Raw genomic sequence first — 17474 nt, 5'->3', positions numbered from 1 at the left:
TGGGCAAGACACTGGGGACCCAGTTGGAAGGACGTGCCAGAGCACTGGCAGCCCGGAAAAAGCTTTGAGTAAGAGGAGAGCCACTCAATGCCCTCCAAACCCAGGGGCGTCTTTGCAGCCACCCGTTTGTCAGCGGACTTCCTCCCTCACCTATAGAGGACGTGCTTTAGAATGTTGGCACCTGGCAGTGTCTGCTAGTGAATCCTTAGGCGCTGCACAATGAACGAGCAGAACAGAGGGCACACTGAGTCAGTAGGTAGGACCAACATAGCACAGATTCAGGAGGGAGCCACGGTGCGTCCGGGGAATGGAATGCTGCCAGGCTGCTCAGGAAGGGCAGGTAGGAGGGAGGAGGTCTGGGTCAAGGCTTTGGTGAGCAGGGCAAAAACGGACTCCCTTCCAGTGAAGGCCCCAATGATAATCTCTCGGCTCTTCACCAAGCTAGTGCGCGCAGATGAGCCCCCAACAGCCACCTCTGTGCCTACAAGAGACTCACGGGCACCAGCATCTGTTGCCAGAAATGACAAGTACCGTTTATTAGTTACACGATGGGCCCAGCCAGCGGCCTGGCATCACCCCTTAGAGGCCAGCAGATGAGCACTGGCACGTCCCCTGCGCCTCGCTCACGTCCTGTCACATGCTCTGGTCAGAAAGTCCCAGGATTGAACGCAGGACATGGGTTCCGCTGCTGGACGGTGCATCTGAGTCACTCAACAGAGAAGCTGATGGGGCAGCTGGAGGGCTGTCAAATTAAATAAGCAAGGGCAGAGATCCCCAGGAGCCCCCGGTGGAATCCGCTGGAGCAGGGCATGGAGGACTGTCCACAACTTGGGTTGAGAGGCTGGCCTTGGCTCCAGGCCTCTGCCAGGGCCAGCAGCCTCGGGTCAAGCTGTGCCAGGGCCCTCTCAGCTTCGTGAGCCCTTCAGAAGGTGTCTGCTTCGAGCTTGGCAACACAGAAATTTACATCGGCCCTTAGATAAGCCTCGGCTGAACCTCCCGGCCTCTAGAAAAACCTGCAGCCTGTAGCCGAAGCAGAAAACAAACCAAACCAAACACAAAGCAGCGGACTCTGGACCGGAGTCGCTCATCACAGGAAGGATGAAGGCACAGAGATTGGTCGCCGCCTCTCCAAACACCGCGGTGTTCACAAACAAGGGCCGGTCTCGGTCCACACAACCCGTGCAGCGAGAGAAGCAGCAAAGGCAACAGAGTCCACGTGGCTACTTTATATTAAAGGTTCCTACATGTGGAAGATCTGCCGACCAGGGAAAAGCCCACGGGATTAAGTGCAGCTTTGCCAAAAGCAAGACTATCACTCTTTGGAAACAATGCTGTCCCACCCCTCCCACAGCTCAGGGCAGGGCCCCTGGAGCTGAGCCTCAGAAGCCTGGTTGTTCCTGAGGAGCAGGATCAGGTGTTCCTGAGATCCCTCTTACCAGGTTCCAGGGCAAAGCACCCCACAGAGCTGGCCCCGACTGAGAGAAAGGTCCTGTCTTGGCCTCATGCGCGCTTGACAGTTCTCTCAGACCTGGACCCTGAGCCACCAGGGTCCAGTTCCCACCCTGGACTCCCCCCCAACCTCCCAGCAGCCCAGGTCCCGGCCATAGCGGGGCAGATTCCACACACAGCTTGGCCACTCAGGAGATTGCCTCATGGCAGCCTAGGTTGGTCGGCCGGCTAAACAGAAATTCTGTACCCTGTTGCGCATGGGAGTGTCCGATTCAGAAACCACATACCAAGAGCCTATATCCTGGCCTCCAGATTTGGTTCTCCTAGTTTAAAAAAAAATTTTTTTTAAGTCTTTTAACCCTGATGCTGTCTCGTGATGATAGATTAGGGAAGCCAGATGGGGGACACATCACCATCCACTCACGTCACTGACCTCGGAAGTAGCAAAGTCTACGGGGGGCTACAAAGAAACTAGAGGAAATATGTGCAAAAACGAGTTGATATCTAAATTAAACATCCCCACAAAACAAAGTGAATGCTGAGAGTCCTGGACGCCTACCCCTGCCACTTGGTGGTGAGCACCCAAAGGCGGCTGGCCTGTACCGGTAAGTGCTATGGAAGCATCAGCCAGCGCCCTCCCCACGGGAACCTTCCAGCTAGGGCAGCCCATCCAGGGCCAAGGCCACCGCGTCCCCTTTCTCTTGTGGGCTGGGGAGGGGCTGCTCCAGTTTGGAGAAACTGAGTCAGAACGGTGAGGGGCCAAGTCAGAAAGGTCAAACGCAAGAAACCCCCTGTGCAGGCTCAAGTCTGTCAGCAGAAGTCAGAGAAGCGAGCAGGACTCCCCAGCACCCCCTCACCCCGACTTCTCCAGGCAGAGTGCAGGCTGGGGAGGTGGCCTGGTGTCACGGGAGGTCAAGGCCTGCAAGTTCTTCACAGAAGAGGCAAGTGGGGGCCTGGTGAGTGGCAGTGGGGAGGGGAAGACAGATGGGGGTCTCCCGTCAGGCGTAGAACTCCTCCTGCTTGGTGGGCTTCTGGTAGGCCCCGCCGTTGGCTTGCTTTGGCTCTTCCAAGGAGTAGCTACCCTCATCTTTCTTCTTCATGCGGTACAGCATGAAGCCCACCAGGCACACGGCAAAGATGAGCCCCACCAGGCCTCCAGCGATGACCCCTAGGCAGGCAGAAGGCACCGTAGCTTAGCTGTTGGGGGCCCTCAGCAGGAGCCCCTCCCTCTCTTACTAAGCAGCCCAATGAGGCAGCCCAGGCTAGTTTGGGGGGGGGGGCGGTGCCACTCTGAGACTGAAGGCCGCCCACCCAGAATGACACAGCACCCTTTCCTCACCCGCTTGAGGGAACAACTCACCACCCAGCACTTCCTTCCTGTCCAGGAGGCCCTGTGAGGCTCCTGTGGTCCCCTTATCCATCGGGGGCTGGTTCCGAAGCTCAGACTCCACGGTAGCCCCAACTGTGTTGTCCCCAGTGGTTTCAAAGATGAAGTCCTACGGGAGGAAAGGGCAGGATCAGGTGGGGGTGGGGGAGGGGCAACCCCGAGCAGCAACCAGTTCCATACACACCCAGCCCCGGGTCTCCCTTTACAGTCCAGCCCCGCTGGTTCTGGCTAAACAGTGCCGGAGCGCACGCCAAGCATACTTTTTATACTAGAACAAACAGGCCTGTCTTAGCAGAAAGTGTCAGACGGGGTAGAGCTTTCACTCTCGCAGCAGGGGTCTCACACAAGCTTGGGAAGCTGCGTTTTGGGTGATCTTTAAGGATTTATGATAGGTTGAATTGTGTGCATCCCCCTCTGCCCTCTTAAAAAAAAAAAGTGTTGGGGTCCCAACTGTGGGCCTTTGTGAACACGACCTGGCTTGGTAACAGGGTCTTGGCAGATGTCAATGATGACATTCACCCTAGGAGACGCAGCATCCTCCTAAGAGACACAGGAAAGACGTCATGTGCCGATGAAGGCAGAAACTGTGGGGAGTGACACATTCCCAGTCACGGAGGGCCAGGAACAAGCCAGGAGCTGGGAAGAGGCGATGAAGGCTCTTTCCTGGGAAAAGATTGTCTGCAGACATGGAGCCTCCAGAAGGAAGAGACCAGAAAAGTGACTCCTACCTCGTTTGTGCCACTCTGCAAACGAAGGAAGCTAGGAAACACAGACAAGAATGGTCTCTTACTTCGTCCGCGCTGCCCCTGGCCTAAAGAAGCCCGGTGGCACAATGGTTAAAGCTCTTGGCTGCTGACCCAATGGTCAATGGTCAGGCAATTCAACCTGCCACTAGCTGGTCCTCAGGAGAACCACGTGGCAGTGTACTTTTGCTAAAATCCACAGCCCCCAAACCCACAGGAGCAGTTTACCCTGTCTTGTAAGTTGGAATGGGCCAGACAGCAGTGCCCGGGTCTGGTCTAGCAAGGCCCAAAGGTAGCACGTGAGCCAGGACCTCGTGACCTTACCTTCTCTGTGGGGGCTAAGATGTGCTCATAGGGCAGAGGATGCTGGACTTGCCTGATAATGCCAACCGTCCCCCCGCCCTTCGCCCCAACCCCACCAGCATGCATTGTGCTCAACAGGCACCGAGGCCAACCCACGTCCTGGGAAACACACAGGTCAGGGAGAGGCAGGTGCTCACCTGCTCCCCAGAGCCCTCTCCCACTGGGAGCTGACTGGAGGCTGCCTCCTCAGCAGCAATCTGGGTAGCCAAGGGGCCTCCTTCCTCCTGGCTGGGAGCATCAGGGTCCAAGTGGCTGCGTCCTGTGGGAGCGGAGGTCTCATGGTGGCCAGGCTGCCTATCCCTGGGGGGCTCAGTTGTGGCAGGGGCCTGGGCTGTGCTGGCTCTTGCTGTTGAGATCCGGTGGGTGGCTGGGTGCTGGGTGATGTCGCTGGGTGGGTGGGAGGCCTCCACCTCTGCCAGGTGCACTGATCCCCCCTCCCCAGGCCTCTGTGGAGCAGGGAGTATGGAGGTGGCCTGGGCTTCTCTGCCGGTGGGCTCGGGAGCTGTAGGCACCGACGTCGTCGTCGTAGTCAGCAGCCGCATGTCCTTCCCGATGGAGGGAGTCAGATGGGCCAAGCTGACATCTTGCAAGGCACCTGCAGGGTCAGAAGCAAAGCGTATTGGAATGGGAGTCGCACTGCACAGCTGGGCTGGCAAGGGGGCATGAGAGCGGCAGGTGCCTGGGTGAGGTCCCTCACCAGCTAGCAAGGAGAACACTCCCCGCCCCAAGGAGCTGTGTCTACTGGGGCCAAACCGGACTGCGGTGAAAGGACTTTGGAGATGGACAAGGGAAGCCCTGATCTTGGGGACCACAAGACAGATACCAAGGTTAGCAAGCCTGTCCTGTGACCGCTGATGGCCACTCTCTGGGTGGGCGGCATCCTCAGGGTCCTCCAGTGCACACTTGTCTCTGCTTCCCCTCCCCCACCCCCAAAAGGCCTACGCTCTCAAGTCCTGAGGCCTGGAACCTCCTCCTGGTCAGCTCTCACACCTGTGCTGAGGCTACCTTCCCTAGAGAGGGCTCTCACCCCAGGTCCAACTCAAGAGCCACCTCCCCTGAGAGGCCTCCCTGAGCACCTCCCACCCAAAGGGGGCAGAAACAGGAAATGAAGGGGTCCTGGCCAGAGCCTGACACCCCCCACACGGGGCTCTGGGCTGCCTCTCCTGTGTGCCATGAGCTCAGGTTATGACTCCCCTTGAACAGATGAGAAAATAGAGCCTTCGAGATCAGATCCCTTGGTCTGTGTGCAGCCCACAGCCCTGGGGCTTCCTCCTCCCCCAGCAGCAGGGGGCCCACTCCCTGCCCTAGCACTGACCCCTCAGGCCCGGCTGGGGGCCATACACTCAGTGCCCAGTACATGCCCCACCCGTCCCGCCCTCCCAGTGCCAGCCTCACCTGCGCCGGAGCCGGAGAAGCCATCAGAGTCATCCCCAGAGCCGTCCTGGTCTTCGGGGGGCACATTGGTGACCACGGTTTCCTGGAGAGGTGTCAGAAAAGGGTGTGTGAACTTGGGCTTGGCAGTAACCTTGTGGTTGCCGGGACCTCATCCCTCCACAGGAAGGGAGTCCTCCCAGTGGCACCCTGACGAGGATCTGGCAGCCTAAGTGTGTCCCCAGCACACCTGCAGATGCTACAGTAATACTGTGCGGGCCTGGGGAGCAGGACACCCACAGGAGAGCCCAAGGCCACTGGGGAGGAGCCCAGACCTCTCTAAAGGGCCCAGAGAATTACCTGGGTGCATAGGTTGTGGTCCCCTTGTAAGACACCCCACTCACTCCCTACACTGAGACTCATGTCTAGTGGGCCAGTAGCCAGTAACCATGTCGGGGGTCCAAGGTTGCCAACTCTGCCCCACTAAAGGGTTCTTGGGAAGCCCTCAGGAATAATCCTACAGAGGCTAGACCGACCCAAAGGCCCATGATGGACACAAGGGTGAGCTGAGTGTCCTGAGGAGGAGAGCTGGATCTGCCACACCCCGGGGCCCAGGGCTCCTGTCCACACCCAGCCCATCTCCTCGTCCCTCGAGAGGACCCAGCACTCCTCTGGGGAAAGAGGGCAGGGCACCCATGGACCCAGGGTCAGATGGAGAGGCACAGGGAGAGGGGCCGAGAGTCTGACAGGAAAGTTGCAGAGGGCTGGCCCAGGAATGCGGCCCACCCAGCCTGGCTCTGAGAGGCTACAGGTGCTACAGTGCAAATAGATGCCCAGCCCCCAGGCCGGCCTGCACCCAGAGGGGCAGCGAGGGGGCCAAGGCAAGCCTGTGCAGAAACCCTGTGTGGGTGGGATCCAAAAGTCTGGGCCTCCCCAAGACACCCAGCACCACCACCACCACCACCACCACCACCAACCCCCCAGGGCAGCCAAGCTGTGACACCCATAGGGCAATGTAGGCCTCTTGCTAGGGCTCCAGGGTCAGAGGCCAGGGCACAGAAGCACCCAGCTCAGCAGGTGGGCTTCAGAGGCTCACCAAGCTCTCCGGCCCACTCCCTAGTGGAGGGGACCCAGGAACATCACTGAACATTCTGGTCTATTGCCACGGGGCAATAATGAAATGAGGCTTGCACAGGGAACCTCAGAGGCAGGCGGCAGGGCCGATGCTAGTAGCAGAAGGGGCTCTGGTAGCAGAAGGGGCTTGGCCTGGAAGAATAGGAACCTGGGTGTGGAGCACCGCCAGCAGGCCAGTCAGGAGAGAGGGAGGGATGGCAGGGGGCAGGGGGAAGAGATAGGATTTCAGGGGGAGCGCCAGCTCTCCTCTGCACTGACTTGTCGGGAGCAGGGCCTCCCCCGCCCCCAGCCTGAGTCCTGAAGAGGGGTAGGGGTGGGCAAGCAAAGCCTCTGGCCTCCTGGGGCAGCCCTGGGGCAGAGCTGCACCAGGTGGAGGCTCCCACTCCAGGGTCTCCAGCGTCAGAGGGAAGCAGCAGAAAGGGAGAGGCCACAAAATGACACGGAGCTTCCTTTGAAAGTACAGACCCAAACACGGCTCCTCCTCACACCCCCGCAGAGCCAGACTTGCCCCCACTGCATTTCACAGTAGAGCCGGAGCTTGGAGTCTTGACATCTAGACTCCACCCCCCCCACAGGGGGTGTGGCCTGCAGACCCCCGACACCACTTTTCGCCCTGCAAGCACTGCTGAGAGGGTCGGTCCGCCCAGTCCCAGGCCAGCTCCAGGGCCGGCTGGTCTCTCATCTCCAGAGGAATTCCAACAGGCTGAGTTTCCCAGGAGCAAGATAAGCCTCTTGTCAGGTTAGCCCAACCCCAGGCCCTAAGGACAATCTGTCCTCCATCTCTGCAATCTTGTTTGCACAACACGCTCAAATAAAGCAAACCGTCTTCTCTAGGGAAGCCAGCTAGCTGGCATCGGGGGAGCACCTCCCCTCTCAACATCAGGTATCCACCGAGGCTGTGTGACCTCCCGTTGGCCCTCCAGCATCAGCCTCCTGAGAGACAGGAAAGACTTGAGTCCCTGGGGAGAAAATGAGCAGAAACTGCTGATTGGGACAAGCGTGGCGAGCCCAGGTGCCAGCTGACTGGGCTGGGGTTTGGGGTGTGACTTCCAGTTTCATTTAGCAGCTGCTGTGAGAACAGCCGGCAGCAAGCTGCCTCCAAGGCCTCGTGGGGCCCTCCCTCAGCATCGTCACTGGCTCGGGTCCTTCCTGAACTCTCAGCCACTGCTCTGGAATGAGCGAGCAGGGCTGGAGGCCCGTGGGCTCAGCCTCCAGCCCGGCACCCTCCCCAGTGCTGTCCAGAAAAGCAGCCTCACCCCCGCCCCACTTCCATAAACAGCCTGGACCCTGGAATCCCACTGGTGTGAAAGCCCATGGAGATGGGTCAGGGAGCGAGAAGGAAGATCCTGGTCTCCGTCTGGGCCACTCGAGCTCCCACATGGGTAGGAGACACTGGTCAGGGCTCTGGCTGGTGGGAGGATGCAAGGAGCAAGGCTTTCTCTGATGCTGGGGGACACCCCCTTCCATTTCGGCTTCTGCCTGAAGAGCTAGAGTGGCATCTCTGCCAGTCGAAAGGGAATCTCCGCAGGTAAGAGACTTACCCAAGACCAGTGTCTGCACCACTGCAACAAAGCCCTTGCTCTCCTCACCCCCGGCCCCTAAGGACCCTCGGGCCTGGCTGAGCTAACCTCACTGGAAGGAAAACTTGCCCAAGGCTCCTTCGCATCACCACCTGCAGCCTGGGGAAGCTATGGATTGACGAAGACCCGATGGTTGAGGGTGTGGGGGGAAGTCAGATCCTTGCTGCCAGACTGCTGTCTCATCCCACCACAGGGGTGGGCCTGCTCCCTGCTGCTGGAGACAATGGACTACTCTCTGAAGCTTGGGACCATTAGCTTGGTTCCTGTAGGAGGGGTTTGCACCCTACTGATAAGGGTTCCTATGGAGACCCAGAGACCACCCCCTAGACCACCCTCTCATTGCTGTGTAGCCTATAGTGCAATCCCTCCCTGTGACGTATGTCTCTACCTGTAATTAGTGGGCTGGCATGCTCCCAAAAGGTATATAGGCATGGGTCAGCAATATAGAGCGGTCGGACTTCTCTCTCTGACCCTGAGCTCCTTGATGCTCACTCCCTGCTCACTCCCCTCCCTTGTTCCCTTCCCCTCCTTCCCTTCCCCCTCTCTCCACGTGGACCACCAAGCTGGGCTGAGGTGAGCGATGGTATCATGTAATGTGTCTGACTGTATTATTATAATATCTCTCATGCTCTTGATGACTTTAATATAATGCTTATATATCTCAACCGTACAATTGTGCATTACTGAACCCAGAGGTAGTATTACTGAACTCGTAGGAGTAGCAGCGGGTGGGGGCTGGTCCCTCACCCACTCCATCAGCGTCATTATTTTTTAATTTAATACTACATGAGGGTAAAGTCGGCCAGTACACAAAGCTGGCCCAGGTCACTCGGGCACTAAGGGCCTGCGACGACACGCTGCCCCCAGCCATTCCCAAGGAGACTGGGGGCCTGTGCAGAGAAGCTGCAGGAAGGCCGCCTTGTGCCTATCCCGCCAGCCCCTCACCACTGCACTGGTCAGAGGCAGCCTTCCTCGGACACCTCCATCCACTGTTGCCCTGACAACTGGGGCCAAGGGGGTCTGGGTGGATTCTTTCACAGTGCCCGTCCAAGAGGTCCTGAGCACCAAAGCCTGTCGTCAGGGTCACAGGAGAGGTTCAAATGAGGATGGCCAAGCAGGGGCTTCCAGCTCACCAGAATGCCTGTCTGGCCCACCCCCACTCCACCACCCTGTAGCCTAGGGATGCATAGAGGGGGCGGCGTGCGACTAAGGTGTCTCCGAAGCTGAATGATGCATGCAACACATCACGAATCCCTCACAAAACAGTCGTGAACCCCATGCTGCGTGTTCTTGAGTGTTCTCCGTTAACAGGGCCGCTGATGTCACACAGGGTCCTCCAACCCAAAGAGCCAGCAACCACCCACGGGGACAATGGGCAGGGCACAGAATCATGGGTCCACTCCAGGGGTGTCATGGCCCTCTCCTGGGAGCAGCCTGAGGCTGGGGGTGGGGGGCTGCTGAAATGGGGGTCTCCTAGGCCTGGGCCTTGGAGCCCCAGCCAGACACAGAGAGGATAAGCCAAGCCGCACCCCCCAGTCGCTAACTTTGCAGAGCTGAAGGGCTCGTGCTTATAACAGCTTTGGATCGTCAAGTGGGGGTGGAAGGTTTAAATCTCTTCAGGCTGTAACTGAACTGGTGGGGGTGGGAGCAAGGGGAAGGGGCAGCTGGTTCCTGTGGGTAGGCGCCGAGGCATTGAATAAACAAGGCCATTAGTCACAACACCAGCTTTGGGAAAGCAAGGATAAACAGCTGGCCCTTATCAAAGGGCTGGGTCACAGCCTTTGCCAAGCGGCCTCCATCCCTGGCCTTGGCGGTGCCTCTGTGCTGATGGACAGGCAGGCCCCAGCTCTGTCCGGGAGCTCGGGTGCGAGGGTCCAAAGGTCGGTGGGCCCCACTGCACACAGCCCACAGGGTACATGCCCACCACCCAGAGGCCAGCAAGGGCCCTGGGGATGGAGGGGTGGGCTGGGGGGAGTGCTTAGCACAGATTTGTCTTGGCTAGCTCTACAGTGTAAAACTAAGGGAGGCACACTGCTCACCACCCCTCCCCTGCTAGACTTCACCCCTGCTTCAAGGGGTGTCTCCCCAGCTCCACCCAGAGGTCAGCTCACAACTCTGAACCCGTAAGCACCTCGCTGAGCCACCTGGGGGCTGCTGGTGTGGAGTCAAGACCCCCACTCAGGTCTCCGAATAAACGTTTGCAAAGCAGAGCCCCCTCCTCCTGCAGAGGCAAGGTCATTGTATGCGGATATGAGAGGACTCCTTCGGTTCTCGTTCCCCCTACACAAACAGGACATAGGCCCACTGGTCTATGGGGGCCTCAACAGGGGCTGGGGGGAGGCCCTGAACTCCCAGAGGCGCCTGACACCCTCTGCTTCAAGCAGTGGAAGAAGCAGATCATAAGAAAAGCAAGCTTCATCTGTCCTGAAGCCTGCGGTGGAAAAGGGACCTCCCTCAATTTTCCAGGAAGCTGCCTGTCTCCAACCCCTTCCCACTAGCGGGCCCATGCAGAGAAACCCGCTGAAGCCTCAAGGCCTAGATGGGTGAAGAAGGAGGCGGTGGGTCACAGAGCATGGGCTGCAGTCTTTCAAAGGGCAAGGGGGGCACAAGAACACTGTAAAACACCCAAGCCCACTCCAGCACTCCAGGTGTCCTGTCATATAGTGTGGCTTTGTGACTAGGGAATCTCTGGCCCTTTAGTCCAGGCTAAAAGGACCTAAGTACTGAGAAAATTAGTATAGGCAGGTCAAAACTCAAGCATTGTGCTTTGAAAATGATGTACCACTGTACAATCATGCTTGATCTAATTGAACTATGGATTGTTATAATAATCTGTAAGAGCTCCCAATAAAATGGGGGTGGGAGTGGGGGGAGCAACAACAACAACAAACCCTCAAGCACTAACCCTGAAGGCATCATGCTCAGGAGCATAAGGCAGGCCTCAAAATGACAAACATCTTACCATCCCGCTTACGTGGATGCTCTAGGATAGGAAAAAGGTTCCCGGGGAGTGCAGATGCCCCCACCAGCCCAGCAGATCTGGGGAAGAAAATTTGGCAATCGACTTCCCTGAAGATTTCCCCCCAGGAAACCCTGCTGAGCACTTTGACTCTACATGCAGGGTGGCAGAATCCACCCCGGGACACGGGCTCAGGTGAGCTGGTTTGGTTTCTCCTGCCCTTTTTTTATTTTCTCAGAGTAGAAACAGAAAGCAAACGAGCGGTTGTCATGGACACCCTGGGGTGAGAGGGTAAGGGGGGACGATTGCTTAATGGGTACAGAGTTTCTGTTTGGGGTGGTGAAAGAGGTCTAGAGCCGAATGGCGGGGCTGGTTGCACAACATGGCGAACATCATTAGTCACCGAACGGGACGCTTGAAAATGGCTTAAAAAGGCAACATTTGTGTTCTATAGATGAAGGGCGCTTCCAACAAGTTGGTGGGCAACTCCTATGGTTCCGTGTTTTCATGGAGGTTTTGAAGCCCCTTGAGTCTCTGACCATGATCAAAACAGAAGAGCCCGAAGCACATGGGAGCCAAGGGCAGACCCTGCAGGTGTGTGTGGGAGCCGAGTTCGGGCCTCCTCGGGGGCTGGGGTAAAGGCGCAGGCCACAGCTGCACCTCTCACCTGCTGCAGACAGACGCCTGGGCCTGGGCATCGCCGCCTTTCCGGGCGATGGAAGGGGGCTGGCTAGATGACTTGTGAACTTGCTACCAGCTCTGACAGGGGACCTGGGTGCAGGTCCCTGTGTCCTTATCAGTGTGACCCTTGCAGTGTTCAGGCTGATAAGAAGGTCATAGAAGGCCATGCCAGGGGTCAGCAGGGAGGACAGGGCCACTACCTGGCCTGAAACGGCATTCCTGGATTTGGAGATGGTCTTGGACTAATCACTCCTCCGTCGTAGGCTGGCTTCCTAACTGGGAGCTGAGGAAACACCCCCCCAGCCTGTCCGGAGACAAGTTCAGCCCCCAAGGACGCCATCTATTGCTTGCTTGCCTTTGGCCTCAACACCCCAAATCTCCCACTGAAGACTCCCAGGAGGGAGGGGGTTCCTCCAGTGCCTCAACGAGGCACCCTTATTTCTGGTCCGGCAGGGACAACAATTTATCAGCTCGCAGTCTCTCCACCGAGAATTAGGTCCAGCTGGAACCTGCAGTGGGTAAGGCAGGCAGGGAGCTTTGGGCTCAGCTCAGGGCTGGAGAGGCAGGTGGTCCAAAAAGAGGCTTCCACCTTCCCCTCGCCACCCTCGAGAACGTGCATCTGCAAGGGCACATCCTGCCCCGGAGCAGCAGCCAGGCTCCCCAGCACCTCCACCCCATCAACACTTCCACTGGGAGGGCCTTTCAATACCTCCTGCACGCAGGCTTGGCCCCCACTCCATGCACAACCTGACCTCAGTAGTCCCTACCCTGAGACTGGCTTCACTGCCCTCGGGGATTCAGGCTGGGGGAGGAATGGCAGCCACACTTAGTTAGCTTCACAGATACCCCTCTTCCCCCCGTGGTAACATTTCCCATGCCACCAAACCTTGGGGTTTGGGAAGCAAGACTTGGACTCTCCCCACTGCCACCCTGGAGTCCTCTCGAGGGTGGGGAAGGGAAGCGAGGCTCCTAGGGAAGACCAGGGCTATTTGTTGAGGAAGGGGGAGACCTTGGCACCCCCATGCCAGCCCTGATGTCTAAGTCAGGCATCATCACCCCCATGCCCAGCCCTCCACAGAGCAGGTGCCGGCTTCAGCAGGGCCCACGTGCCAAGACTAGTCTCAGAACAGGTGCGGCAGAGGCTGGAGATGGAGCCGGAAGACCAGTTCCTTGGCTTCTCCTCACCTGCCAGCACATGGGGCTGGACTGGGCAGGGCAAGATTTCACTCAGCCATTGAGCAAGGGTGCCCAACCCAGGCCCAGGCAGCCTCTGCGCCAGTGCAGTCCGTGGAACTAGACAGGGCCCGCCTGTCCACAACACTTGCCAACTGCCCCTCCTGGGGCCCGAGGCCCTGACCAAAGGGTGTGGACAAGGGAAAGTGACCAGCCCTCGTCTTGGGAAAACCTGGGTATAATCTGTGTGACCATGGAAAAGAGCCTGCCTCAAGGTGCCTCACTGCACAAGGGGAGTTGGACAAGATGTGGCAAGGCCAACGGGTATCTGTGGCTGGGGAGCCAAGCCTCACTGTCACAGGGCGGCCATGCAGTGACCCCCAACACAGGGGCAGCCCACAAAGACAGCCCTTGGCCATGAGATCCACCAGGAAGGGTTTAGTCGATGGCATTTGCTTGTGTATTTGCCTCTCAGCTTCCTAAGGGGCTTATAGTCTAGGCTGGAAGCGAGATGCCCCAAACCAAAGGGCAACCCACAGGGGGTGCTTGGATACTCCCATCCTCCCGCCCCCTTCCCCGGCTCCTCTAGAGGATTTCGCCTCCCCCAGTGCTGGCTCTCCAGTGGAGACTCGCTGCTCAGTGCAGAGCACCCCCAGTCGACAGATCCTAGGGTTCTTGCTGGGAAGCCCCCCCAATGTTGCTTGCAGCTGAGCAGAACCCCAGCTTCCATGAGGCGTAGGGCCTGATTTCTCGGGTGCATGGGCATCTGGGGGCACCTTCCGCTGCTCTGGCTAAATAAAGCGTTCTCAAGTTTCACTGAGGCAGAAACTGCAGCCCGACACACCTGGGGCCAGTCAGGTCTCCAGCTGTGTGTGGATGCAGGTGAGGGGGGTGGGGAGCACCCTCGTCCTCTTCATTGGTGCCACTCCCCGCACAGTTGGGCCTTTAGAAAGACAATACCCTCTCTGAGAGGGCTGAGAGAGTTGTTAGTCAAATTGTAGCACAGATTAGTTCCATGAGCCCCAAAGGGGCCCATTCCGGGTCCGGAATGGGTGTGGGCAGGAGCTAAGGAAGATGGAAAAGGCTAACCAAAGTGAAGCTAGATCCCAAGAAGCTTTTTAAAAAACAAACAAACAAACCTGAGTTCGAATGGGGTCATGAGCCAATCCCATGCCAAGGAAGGAAAGAGTAAAACCCCCTTTGCTCAACCAAATGCCCCTTTAAGTCACAGATGTACTCTCCTCCTCCCAAGCTGAGAAGAACTCAGGCCTAGGCTGGAGTCTGAGATAAAGGACAATTTACGTGGGTGAAGGTGGGGGCGCACTGGGCATCCTGAGCAGGTCCCTGGCAGCATGGGGGCTAGCTGGGTGGCAGAAGGTAGAACGTTCTAGGAAGCACAGGTATGGCCAGCAGTATGCCCCACAGGTTGCTGGGGGTCCCAACGGCATGTGCACACAGTTGATGCCCAGATAGCTAAAGGGGGTTAAGGAATGCAGGGCCAGGCTTGGCACCCAGTTACCGGGGCCAAGAAAGGACTCCGGGGCTCTGAGACCATGGAAGACTGGGGAAAGACCAGGGCCTGGCCAAGGCTGCGGGGTAACTTACGAAATGAGGCCTTGCCCCAAACAAGAGTTATCGCAACTAACACCGGCTGAGCACCACGTCACCCGGGATGGTGGTGGTGTGGCTATGTGCTGGACTGGTAACTGCCAGGCCATCCGTTTGAACCCAGCTGCTCAACGTGAGAACCTGCTCTCGTCAAAGAGTTAGTTCCAGAAATCTGTGGAGCGGTTTTGCTTATTGCTGTCAGGTGGCTATGCCAGGCTCAATGCCCAGTACTGTGAACAAATTCATTTTCTATTCACAGCAACCTGAGGGGCCAGGCCATGTCCACATAAGGATGAGAAGACTGATCCTGGGCAGAGGTGGGGTGGGGTGGGGTGGGGTGGGGTGGTGACGGGGTCGGTGTCCTATCAGGCCCAGAGCACACAGCTCCTGCAGCTGAAGAGATGGGCCTGGCAGCTGCGCAGTTGGGCTCTAGTGGGCGCACTGCCAACGGCTTGCATCCTAGCAGACCCGCAAGGCTCTGAGCCTCCAGAGTAAAACAGCCGGCACGGCCCACTGGACGGGGTGCAAGGGGAAAGTGTGAAAAGAATCGAAGGATTCTGGGGGTAGGGTCTTCCTGACAGGCTCCCCAGCCTCATCCAGCTGCCTTCCCAGTACAAACGTCCACCCCAGGGTTCCCGGCACATACCACTGCCCCCCCCACAACCAGGCCCTGTCCAGTCGGTGGGAGGGCGCCGCCAGGCTCAACTCTTCCCAACCTCTTCCTGCCACCTGCACCCCAGCTCCCACGCCCTGGGCTCCGGAGCCAGTCTCTGGCAAAAGTTCACGCCGAGGAGAGCAAAGTCTGGCCTGGCCTGTTTGGGAAGGTGCCCCTTTCTGAGAAGGGGCAAAAGCCATGTTTGCAGACCCTGCCATGTCAGAGCTGCTCAGGTCGGGCCAGCTGGTTAGGTCAGACTGTACCCTACCCTCAGTCACAGAAGCCAGGGTCCTCCCTCACTGGAGCCCCAAAGCTCCCCCCCCCACCCAAACGGACTCCTCTGAGCTCTAGGCAAGGAGGCGCTCCCCAATCACGTCTCCCACCCCATTCCCTCTGGGGGGTGGGGGCAGGAGGGACATGGTGGGGGTGGGGGTGGGTGGGGAGGCCCTTGCCCCATTCTCCTGCATACCCTAACCCTGGAGATGCAGCCATGGACACAGCCCTAACCTCCGCGGTGGGCTCTGAGAGCAGCTGTGTGACGTCAGCCTCTCCAACAGGCTCCGAGGCTCCTGAGCACTCCAGAGCCTAGGGCCCTGCAAGCGAGCCCAAACCTGACCGCCACATCCGCCCAGAACATTCCCTGCAGATAAGCTCACCAAGGCCCTGGAGTCTGCTGGGCAGCAGGGGTGAGAAGTAGCTACCGGAGACCAGGGCCAGTGCTTGGCCCTGCTGATTCCATAAAGCCCCCGCCTGGGGGTGTTGGGTGGGAGGGGGCCCTGGAACATCTGCTGCCCCCACTGGTTTCAAACAGTAAAGGCTTTCTCAGACCTGTGCCAGGTGCCCAGCTCTACCCCCTCTCTCCCCGATGCCACAGGTGGCAGCCCTCCATAGTTTCCGTGCACTTTCCCACATCTAGCTCCAGGATGGGTGACCTTCACGGCCCACCAGCCCCCCGCCCCCAGGCCTCAGACCCCATCTTTCGCTGGCTGAAGAAGGCAGTGTGCCTCCCCAGAGAAACAGTCCCAGTCACAGGAAGAGCCCGGAAGCCCAGGCGAACGTCACTGGGAGCGAGGGTCTGGGTAGGCAAGCTCCTTAATGCCCCTCATTGCCCCGCCCCGACACTGCCACACTCAGAGAGCAGCCTTTCAAGGCCAGAGTTGAGAAAATGTGGCCGGACCTAGAGCCTGAGCTGCCTATCCAAAAGCACTGAACTGCGGGGGAAGCCCCTCGCAGGCTGGGGGAGCTCGAGGTGCCTGAATCATGCAGCCTCTTCCGCGGTCACAGCCTTCCGGCCCGTCTGGTTCCAATAACCTCTTCGGTATGACGCCTGGATGAGAAATGGTACAGGCTCTCACACCTGGTCAGGCCAAGGAGGCCCATGGACTTCCCAGATGCCACTTGCTGCAGCTATGCACCCACCAGTCAGGTGAGCAGCTGCTCCGAGGTAGCAAAACCAGGAGAGGTGATGAGCCAGCCACCTTTTGAAAAACATGACCTCATCTCCGCCAAGGAGCCCCACGAGGCAGGCTGAGCACCATCCTCTCCCTCAGTTCATACAGGTCAAGAGAGGTCCACAAACAAAGTCATTCAGTGCCAGCCAGGGCGAGGGAGCCCTGGTTTGTGCTTAGCTGTACCCGCCCACCTCCCACCCCCTCAGGCATGGCACACAGTCAGGTCATGGTCAAGGCTGGCTGGGTGAGTCTCAGGGGAGGAGCCACGGGCCTGGCACCATGACTCAGCTGCGGAGCAGGGCAATAAACACTCACCTTCCCCGCTGCCCCAACCTGCCCGATGTGGCCTCTGTTCTGCTGATGAGCAGGCCCCCGGGCAGGTGGCCAGCACGCCTGGGTGTGTGTACAGATCCCCAGGCCTAGCCCCAGCCCAGCCCTGCACAGGGGCCTCCTTAATGAACCCGAGTCCACCCCCTCCAAGCACCCTGCCTGATGTCTCCCTCCTAGCCCTTCCCCTCTTCCTCCCCGCACTGCTGAGGGAATGATGGTAGAAGACTCAGAGCCCATGGCAGGTCCCCGGTGCCACCATCACCCTTCCCAGGACAAGGTCTCTCTGTGACTAGGTGGTTCTGAGAACTGAACAGGGAAGGGAGAGTCCTTGAGCAGATGGGGCAACTGAGGTTCAGGAGGGCAGTGACCTACACAATGGCTAAGCTGGGGCCTGGTAATGATAGGGATCCTGGGTGCCCTTCAATGCAACAGTAACTTCTGTAGACTTCTACAGCCAAGGACAGAAGCCCGGGAGGTGGTAGGGGGGCATAGTTTAAAAGGGAGGGAGAGAGAAATGAAGTTTCCCGCTTTCTGAGGGGGCAGGTACAGGCAGGGAGGTGGTTACCACATTGCCCAGAACTGAGACCACA

At 58.5% G+C, this 17474-nt stretch overlaps 1 protein-coding gene across 1 annotated transcript in view; it reads right to left on the bottom strand.

Moving 5' to 3' along the window:
* Positions 1-509: 509 nt before the first annotated feature.
* SDC1 (syndecan 1) overlaps positions 510-17474 on the bottom strand; it is a 25314-nt gene continuing 8349 nt past the window's right edge. The window contains exons 2-5 of the mRNA XM_045286918.1: positions 5338-5419; positions 4080-4537; positions 2810-2945; positions 510-2617 (exon numbers count right to left, since the gene is read on the bottom strand). Of these exons, the coding sequence (XP_045142853.1) occupies positions 2448-2617; positions 2810-2945; positions 4080-4537; positions 5338-5419 (846 nt within the window). The 3' untranslated portion in view covers positions 510-2447. The remainder of the gene's footprint in view (positions 2618-2809; positions 2946-4079; positions 4538-5337; positions 5420-17474) is intronic.

This window comes from Echinops telfairi, unplaced genomic scaffold, assembly GCF_000313985.2.
Source record: "Echinops telfairi isolate 266 unplaced genomic scaffold, ASM31398v2 ScPeMD7_9;HRSCAF=40, whole genome shotgun sequence".
Lineage (NCBI taxonomy): Eukaryota > Metazoa > Chordata > Mammalia > Afrosoricida > Tenrecidae > Echinops > Echinops telfairi.
The sequence above is the reverse complement of the archived record's forward strand: the minus strand, read 5'-3'. Positions and strand labels throughout refer to the sequence as shown.